This window comes from Eulemur rufifrons, chromosome 28 (assembly GCF_041146395.1).
Source record: "Eulemur rufifrons isolate Redbay chromosome 28, OSU_ERuf_1, whole genome shotgun sequence".
Lineage (NCBI taxonomy): Eukaryota > Metazoa > Chordata > Mammalia > Primates > Lemuridae > Eulemur > Eulemur rufifrons.
In genome coordinates this window covers 5,183,658-5,192,786 of record NC_091010.1, presented here as the reverse complement: position 1 = coordinate 5,192,786, position 9,129 = coordinate 5,183,658, and the positions used below count along the sequence as shown (strand labels likewise).

The 9,129-nt window shown below is 38.3% G+C and overlaps 1 protein-coding gene across 1 annotated transcript in view; it reads right to left on the bottom strand.

Annotated features, from left to right (window-relative positions):
- Window positions 1-406: 406 nt before the first annotated feature.
- PARG (poly(ADP-ribose) glycohydrolase) overlaps window positions 407-9,129 on the bottom strand; it is a 124,257-nt gene continuing 115,534 nt past the window's right edge. The window contains exons 17-18 of the mRNA XM_069461174.1: window positions 2,077-2,205; window positions 407-1,406 (exon numbers count right to left, since the gene is read on the bottom strand). Coding sequence (XP_069317275.1) covers window positions 1,252-1,406; window positions 2,077-2,205 — 284 coding nt within the window. The 3' untranslated portion in view covers window positions 407-1,251. The remainder of the gene's footprint in view (window positions 1,407-2,076; window positions 2,206-9,129) is intronic.

Below are 9,129 nucleotides of genomic sequence, written 5' to 3'. Positions count from 1 at the left end.
AACTGTGAATAAAGGACTTTAAATAGAACCCTGATAATGCCTAAACCTAATCATTTTCTACCAGTACAATTTTATTTAGATTGTATGTGCTAGCACATAGACACATTTAAAGAGCGTATGTTAGATATACATATATAAAATATAGATGATATGGGAGTTTCTGGCAAATGATTTATTAATGAAAATTTATTAACTATATAACCTTTGGATACCAGAGAAACTTCAATATGTACACATTAGCAGGAAGTCCCCAGTTCCCAAACTTTGGTTATATGAATATGCCTCAAGCACCACAGAACAAACATTAATCCTAATTTAAAAAGAAAAAAAAATCTTAAGAAACAAAAAAATCCTCCAACTCTCTTGAGTCTGTTTTCGTTATACCATATTGGGAAAACCCTCTTTTATTCTACATTTCCTCTCATCTTGGTCAGTTTCCAAAAACACTATCAATAAAAATTGATCAGAGGAAAAACGACAAACCATGACAGATATAGGTGATATTGCAAGAGAATAATTTCTGGCTGGGTGCCACAGCTCATGTCTGTAATCCCAGCTACTTGGGAGGCCGAGGTGGGAGGATCGCTTGAGGCCAGGAGTTCAAGACCAGCCTGGACAATATAGCAAGACCTTGACTCTTGGGGGGGAAAAAAAAAAAAAAAAAACTATTTCCGGAAATTATTGTTTTAAATAAAAATTTTTAACTTGGAGGTTTGCATTATACAACAAATATGAAAAAAGTCCAATTCTTAATTTTCAAAATCCAAAAACTCAAACAATGCAAGCATAACAAGAATTGAAGTGAAAGGCTCACAGGCAGACTTTTAGCAAACCCAGTTATAGGGATCCCTGGATTTCTACTTCTCTGGCATCACTGACATCTGCTAGCTGCAGAAGTAATTTGTACAATATACAGGCAGGAAGAAAGAGACCAAGACCTGACAGATTGAGCACAGTCTTTCATGGGATTTCATAAGAAATCTATGGGCAAAAGAAAGAAATATCAAAGAATGAAGACTGAAATAGAAGAAAATGGAAACAAAACATATCTAAGCCCGTGTAAATCAAGATAGAAAAGGCTTAGAGGTAAAAACTGACAATCACATATGTGTGGAGGGGATTGCATCTTTGACTACAAATGTGGATTATATACACATTTATATTAACTTAAGTCAGTTCATATATACACCTGACAATTCAAACAGAATGTCTCTGGTGAGAGGTGGGAGGAGGGTCTCTTCACTTGGCTCCTCAGGTCCCTGTCCTTTGCCCTGGCTGGTCAGTGGTTTCTGCACAGGACTCAACAGCATGGTATATGAATGGATAAAGCTTGACGTCTGGTCCAGGGGTGGAACAGTTTTTGCATTCTTCATTGTAGTATCGCAGCAACAGCTTATACACTTCTCCTGGAAAGGAAAAGATGAGACCAGTTTGCACATTAAGGTATGTAAATGGAAAAACCTTCAAAAGAACATTCCAGTTTGTCTTAATCTAAATAGCATATGCTTAGAAAAATATTCATATGATTTTGAAAATATAGCATGAATTTCGTATACCTGAAAGTCTTTCCCAACATAAACCTAAAAATGTTAAAAATTCTTTAAAGAAACTACATATTAGGTCATGATTACAACAGGCTACATATGGTCCATTATCCATGTATCGTCTTGGGAGTTCATGGCAACCCCAGTTATACACCTCAGCTCCCAAGGTGGCAAACACACTGGCATGTCTGATAGATACGACAGAGGCTTCTTAGGTCTAAACTTACCCTCCCTCCTTCATCTTTCTCGTTTTTGTTTTTTATATACACAAAAGTAAAAATGGACACTAACTCCAGATTCCTGGCCTTATTTTAATAAGTTGATTCAAGATCATCATTCAAGATCACAGGTGAAACTGCCAGAAAAAAAAAAGGCTGCAAATGCTGCCCTTCTAAGAGCTTTGCCTTCCCCCTTCACAGTCACCCTTTCGGTTTTTCTTACCCACTGTGATTCATCCAGATTTAGCAGATGTTCCCACTGGATAGTGTACAATCCATCTAGATACTAAGTGTCAAGACTACCTCCTACTTACCAACAGTAAGTTTCCTTTCAGTAAGGAAAGTGTGCATGCTGTAAATGTCTCTCATCAATTCTGAGTCCCCAAAGGTGAAATAAACCACATCTCGCTCAGCTGCAGCAGCTGCCAGTATCTGTATTAAGGCTGTAGCAAAGAGAAAAGACACAGCTATATTACGACACTTCCCATCAAGATTCCTTTAGCTCCTTCAACCAGCTAAGTTACGGCTGGTATGCCATGGCTTCATCCGAGATTTATGATTTATAAACTCAATGTACATGTTATTAGAAATGGTGAATACAAAATGGGCATAAGTCATCTAGTTGTATGATTTTTCAGATAGGCTGCTGAGAATATCATTAAACTACAGAATTCCCATACAGGTACCTTTTCTGGACCACAAAGAAAGGAAGGTGCATTTGGAGCAGCAAACCAAGGCACCCAGATGGTATTTATATTTGCTTAATCTGAAAATAAAATTTTTGTGTTTGCTTGCTTGATTTAATCATTTTGTGTTATTACGTGGTCACTCATCTTTTGTATCGCAGGCACATTTGGGAGGTTCTACTGCTCTCCTTGACCCCACAGTAAGCAACCCCACCTGCATCCCCATCTCTACCTGGTCACTGAAGCATGGAGCTGATGTTACTGAAGACGCTGGAAGACTCTTTGGTGTGTTGGAATGGGAAAACAATTGAGAGCCACTATGTCTGGGAATCAAAGTTACAAATCACTGAGCCTAAAATATATTTCTAAAAATTAAGTTCTTTTACAATCTCAATAGACATATTTTAAATAACAACAAAACTGAACATTAAAGTTATAATAAATGCCCTTTTGCTAGTTATATATCTTTTACTTCATAAAAGAGAAGGTAGGGTTCAAATAAAAACATTATAGAGGATATCTTTTTATAGTTTTGATTTTTGGAAGCATGTTAATATTTTACATATTTAAAAAATAAAATTAAGACAATAAAAATGGGAATGGGCGGGAACCTATGATTGAAAGCAAACTAAAATGAATGAGCCTAAATTTAGTTCAAATGAATAACATAATTACACTGAAGGCAAAGGAAAAAGAAAAAGAAGAAATAACCCAAGTAACTTACGAACATGGTATTTGACTGCTCTTAGGCCAGAAGGAAAAAACTGCAAACAAATTCCCAACTCTTTTTATTAGGTTTGCTTACCATAGTAGTACAGATGAAGCAATTCTGAAACTATTTTTAAATATATTAGAGACTGAACGAATGAATAAATGTGTTGATGTTGCTGGGCGCTGGAGTTCTCACTATGGAAGGAGAGACACACAAACATGGAACAGAGGAAGACATAAAAGAACTCTGTGGGTATGGACTGAAATGGAAGGCACTGGGGTATACTAGAATACATATATCTGTATGTGAATGTGTGTTTATTTATGTGTTTCCTAGGTCTGTCTGCTAAAATGGTGAAGAAGCAGACACCACCACAGTAGCAATGAGCACACTTAGCATCTAGATCTTGGTCCCTAATGCCATTCCCCCTAAAAGGAAGTGGAATCCTTGGGGAAATTCCTGATTCCATGGTTTGGACAAGAAAGGTACAAGATGAGCCCAGGACATTTTGTTACACCAGAAAATAAAGAAGTGTTCAAATACATAAACAGAGGAGAGGAGGGAGGGCTCTTGCCCAAAGGCTAACTGGTAAGTGTGCAGGGAGTGCTAGAACACGAACTTCCTTTCTTTGCAACCATCGTGATAAACACTGGATCAGGCAAGAATCATTAACAGATGCTAAATCCAGAAGAAATTTTGTCTCAAAGTGTCTCCCCACAGATTGCTTATCAGTTACACGGGAGAAAAAAAACCTCAGTAACTATGCAGTGCAGAAATTGGGCAGCACCTTGACTGGGTGATCTACTTAAGATCACCAACAGTGTCATATGGCCATCAAGTGCCTCTAGACAGTGTTCTGACCAAGAATATATAACCTCAACCTCATCAAGAGGAAACAGCAGACAAACTCAAAGAAGGTTGTACTCTTCAAACATGTCAATGTCATAAAAGACAAAGAAAGGCTGTGGAAATACTCTAGATTCAAAAGGAGACTAAAAAACATGACAACTAAATGCAACACCTGACTCTACCCTGGACCCTATGCTGGAGGGGAAAAAGCTAGAAAGGGCTTTATTAGGTCAGCTGACAAAATGAGAATATAGTTGAAAGAGTAGATTAAAAATATCAATGTACATGTATGAATTTAGTAACTGCAATGTGTTTATATAAGAGATTTTTTTCTTAGAAAATACACATTGAAGTATTTTGTATAATGTACCTAACTTAAATGATTCAGAAAAATTTGTATGCATCTACACATACATACATATACATACACAGAAGTATATCATTTTTATTTTTATAAATTTGAAGTTAATTTTAAATAGAAAGTTAAAAAAAATTATGTAAGGAGAAAAAACTTTTAAGTTGAACTAGTAAAATTTGATATAGTTGAGTACTCCCAAGATTTGAGAAAAAAAATCTATGACACAATACACACAAGATTCTAAAATACCATCAAAGTATGTTCTAATTTCCAAACAAATACTTATCGAGTATCCACAACATGGGAGGTGCCATGACTATGCCTCATTAATCTTAAATTGTTGAAAGTAATTAACTTCAAAATAGAGATAAGTTTTAATTAAAACTGCTCAACCAACTTATGCATACATTAAAGCTTCAGTACACCCAATTTTAAAAGGTTCCTAATTAACCTAAACAACATATAAAAATGGAAACTAATGAATCATCATCTTTCTCTACCAAGAAGTATCATTTCTTACCTTTTAGTGAGAATGAATACTTTGGCTTTAAGTATTTCCTACTAAAAAAAGACAGAGACCCAAAGAACCAAAGATGAGTCTTTTTAGTCCTATTTCCTACTAGATAACTGGTCATTTGCCATTTGTGAAAATGAAATATTAATAAAAACAGTTAAAATTTATCTCCTTATAGAATTTATTGAAAAACTGCTCCACAGGCCATTTTGCCACTGGACTAGGCTCTTGAAGCAAAGCTTGTCAGAACTACCAAAAAGAGGCTGGATCCTAATAACAGAAAAATAAAATTCATATCACTTTCTTGATTTTCCACCCATTTCTGTTTGCGTGCACACTGTACCGTAAGTGCAAGTTAGACTAGTCAGGACTGGGAGGCAGCCAAGTTCAGTCCTCTGCCTTCTGCTAGCAATCCAGTTCTGTACTTTAGCCAGTCACTTAACTCTCTTGGCCTCATTTTTCTCAGCTATATCATGAAGGAGTTGAATCAGATGATCCCTAAACACTCTTTCAGAATTTAGAATTGCACAATCACTGTTATGTTTTCCTTGCATTGGCCGCTAGACTGTAACTACATAAATGAAATTTCCAGAAAGATAATCTTGACCCTAGATACATCAGTAATCACTGACAAAAGATCATTTTAAATAGCACTGTCTTCAGACCTCACTGTCTACAATATCCTCAAGCTCTTTGCAAATCTAGAGAATTATACTTGATGAATTAAGTGAACTCTTTTGAATCAAGAGTTAGATGAGAATAAATCACAACTTTATTATGGTGTGTGGACTGATTCCAAGTATGATACAAAAGCATCAAATTCTAACTTCAAGCACAACTAGGTGCCAAAGTAATCACTAAAATTAACCTGCAGGGAGCTTGGTTTTAATTTTCTTTTTGGCATCAATGTTAAGCTATGAAGAAAATAAAATAAATATGATAACATAAAAAAAATTCACAGTGTCCTGTTGCAACAAATGGACCAAGCAAAAAATGGGTAAAATGATGGATACTCGTAGCACAGGTGTGGTGTGAAGCCATCGGCATGTAATACTGGTAACGACTGCTAACACTGAGCTCTTATAGCACGCTGGACATTGCTCTAGGAGCTTTACAAGCATTAAGTTATGATTTTATACAACAATTGCACGAGGTAATTATTAGTAGTATCTCTATTTTGAAAATAAAGGAATTTAGGCACCAGAAGGTTAAGTAATGTGTCTCAGATCACAGCGCCAGAAAGTGGGAGAGCTGAGACTGGAACCCCGACTCAAGGACTCATGCCCTCGCCCGCTCTGCTTCCAGGCTGCCATGCCAAGTCACTCTGCTCGACTCCCAGCAGACCTTACTACATGGCAACCAGAAGACTGTCCTTAAATCACTTATTTACCTCATTTAAATGCATGCTGGCAAAGTGGCTAAAATAGTACAGATTCAAAAATACTACTCATATCCTTCTAGTGAAACCCAAGGTCTGTTGTGAGCTCCCATGTCCCTGGTATCCTGAAAAGCTCAAGCACAGTTCACCAGCCCCAAAAGCAATTAGCTCCTTGTTTCCACCATACGGCACTCTTTTAGGCCATCATTTATCCTGTAATTCTGCAATTCCCAATCCCGGGGCCACGGACTAGCACCCATCTGCAGCCCCTAGGGACCAGGCCACACAGCAGGAGGCAAGTGGCAGGTGAGCAAGCAAAACTCTACCTGCACCCACAGCCGGTCCCCATCATTCACATCACTGCTGAGCCCCATCCTCCATCAGATTAGCGGTGGCATTAGACCCTCATAGGAGCGTGAACCCCACTGCCAACTACACATGCAATGGATCCAGGTTGTGTGCTCCCCATGAGAATCCAATCTGACAATCTGAGGTGGAGTTGAGGTGGCCAGTCCCTCCCCCGCTCCGTGGAAACTGTCTTCCACAAAACTGGTCCCTGGTGTCAAAAAGGTTGGGGACCACTGCTCTAACTGGTCTCGTCCTCTGGCTACTGTTCTGAATCTTGACAACCCCATCCCTACACCCACTATGGATGTTACTAAAGGTTCAATCTTTGTCCTGTCACCTGCTTTAAATACACTCTCCTTAAGAATTTAACCACTGTCTCTAGAATGGCAACTTCCAAATCTAGATCCAGATCCAGAGCTTGCAGCCAATATAGATTAGATATCAAAACCACAGACAATGTCTTCAATCCTGGTTTGAATCCTGGCACTGCCACTTGCAATCTGTGTGACTTTAGACTAATTACTCACCTCTCTATGCCTCAGTCAATGCACCTATAAAGACAAAAAAAAAAAAACCTACCTATTAATAATAGGTTGTTGTGTGCTAACACAGGTAAAGAATGTATTTAGTACAATTCCTGGAACACAGAATGTACTCAATATGTTCTCAACTGGTAATAATAACAATAATACTAATGAACATGTATTGGTCTTTGAGGAAGATGGGGCCAAGTTTGAATGTTGGTTCTGGTACTTGCTATTAATAGCTTTCTCTCCTTAGGTTTATTAGCCTATCTATGAACCTTGGTTTCTGATTCTTTAAAATGGGGCTACAAATGGAAGGATAACTGTGTAAATTATAGGAGAAAATACACTGATTCTTAAAACTGGATGATCACCAGCAACTCCCAGACAGTTAAAAAATTCCCAAAGCTATTTTTTCCAGACCTTAATTAACTCAGCAGCATCTCTGAGATGCTGATATAGGCTACGTATCCCTTATCTGAAATGCCTGGAACCAGAAGTGTTTCTGATTGTGAATTTTTGGGAGGTTTTGGAATATATGCAGTACTGGTTAAGCATCCCAAATTCAAAAATCTGAAATCCTCCAATGAGCATTTCTTTTGAATGTCATGTTGGTGCTCAAAAAGTTTTGAATTTTGGAGCATTTCAGAATTTAGATTTGGAATGCTCAACCTGTAAGAAATAGTCAATTGCTCCAGACACCTTTGAATAGAATGCACATTATCATACAAGACCCCATTTTAAGCACTGGGGCCACAAAAGAAGACAATACAGAAATGTCAAGGAAGGAATATTCTTACTCAAGCAAGGCTGGGAGAGCATGTGATCTACTCTGGCAGAAGAAAGCAAAGTGCCAAAGAACCTGTGGTAGATAAATTGAAGTGGTCTGGCCCATAGTTCTATTCTTCTACCTTCCATTTTCTGTTGATAGTCACCCATTTCCCCCTTCCGTAACCACACCTCCCATAGAACTCAGAGGGCTAGGCCAGGCCAACCACAGCATGGTAGAAAATGACTTACCAGCATTGTCCAGATTCCAGCCTTCCCTAGATTAATGGTTTTTCTGGAGTTTAGCTATTTTGATTTGAAAATATAATTAGTAATGACATTATTTAGGTTTGATATAAATGAACAGAAGGTCTGAAAGACGATAAATTTATAAAAACCTTCTGTATCTCAAACATTTCACTCAATATAAATATGTCATGGAAAACAGCTGGGAATCCTCTTAATCTCATTAAGGGGATGTGTCTAGTATTTACTGACTCCCTGGCTATGATAATTTCGTCCAAGGATGAGAAAGTGATCCAGGTTGGTCTAATTAGAGTATTTCCATGGGATTTTTAAACTAAGGAGTCCTCCTTTGCTCTTGGGTCACTCAATTACAGTGTTTTTTTTGTTTTGTTTTTGAAACAGGGTCTCACTCTATTGCCCAGGCTAGAATACAGTAGCACACTCATAGCTCACTGGAGCCTCAAACTCCTGGGCTCAAGTGATCCTCCTGCCTCAGCCTCTTGAGTAGCTAGGATTATAGGCATATGGCCACCATGTCCAGCTAATCTTTTTATTTTTTGTGGAGATGGGGGTCTCATTTCTTGCCCAGGCTGGTCTCAAACTCCTGGCCTCAAGCTATCCTCCCACCTTGGCTTCCCAAAGTTCTAGGATTATAGGCTGAACCACCACACCTGGCAACTATAGTACTTTAAGCCTGGTCCTGATTCCTGCCATCAAGAGATAACCTGATAGAAACAAGAGAACGAGGTGATCATATTGAGAGAAACAGGCAGGAGAGGAACCAACACACACACTGAACAGAGGGAACACCTGATCCTATGATCTGCTTATCCCCAAGGCCAACTCTACCCTGCCTTCCTCAGCCACATCAAGAAACAACCCCCTTGTACCCCTTGGAGATGTAAGGGATAAGCTACATTAGTGCCTCTTTCAACTGAAAGAACCCTAATGCAGAACTTTCATGGAGGGTGAAGGAGATCTTTC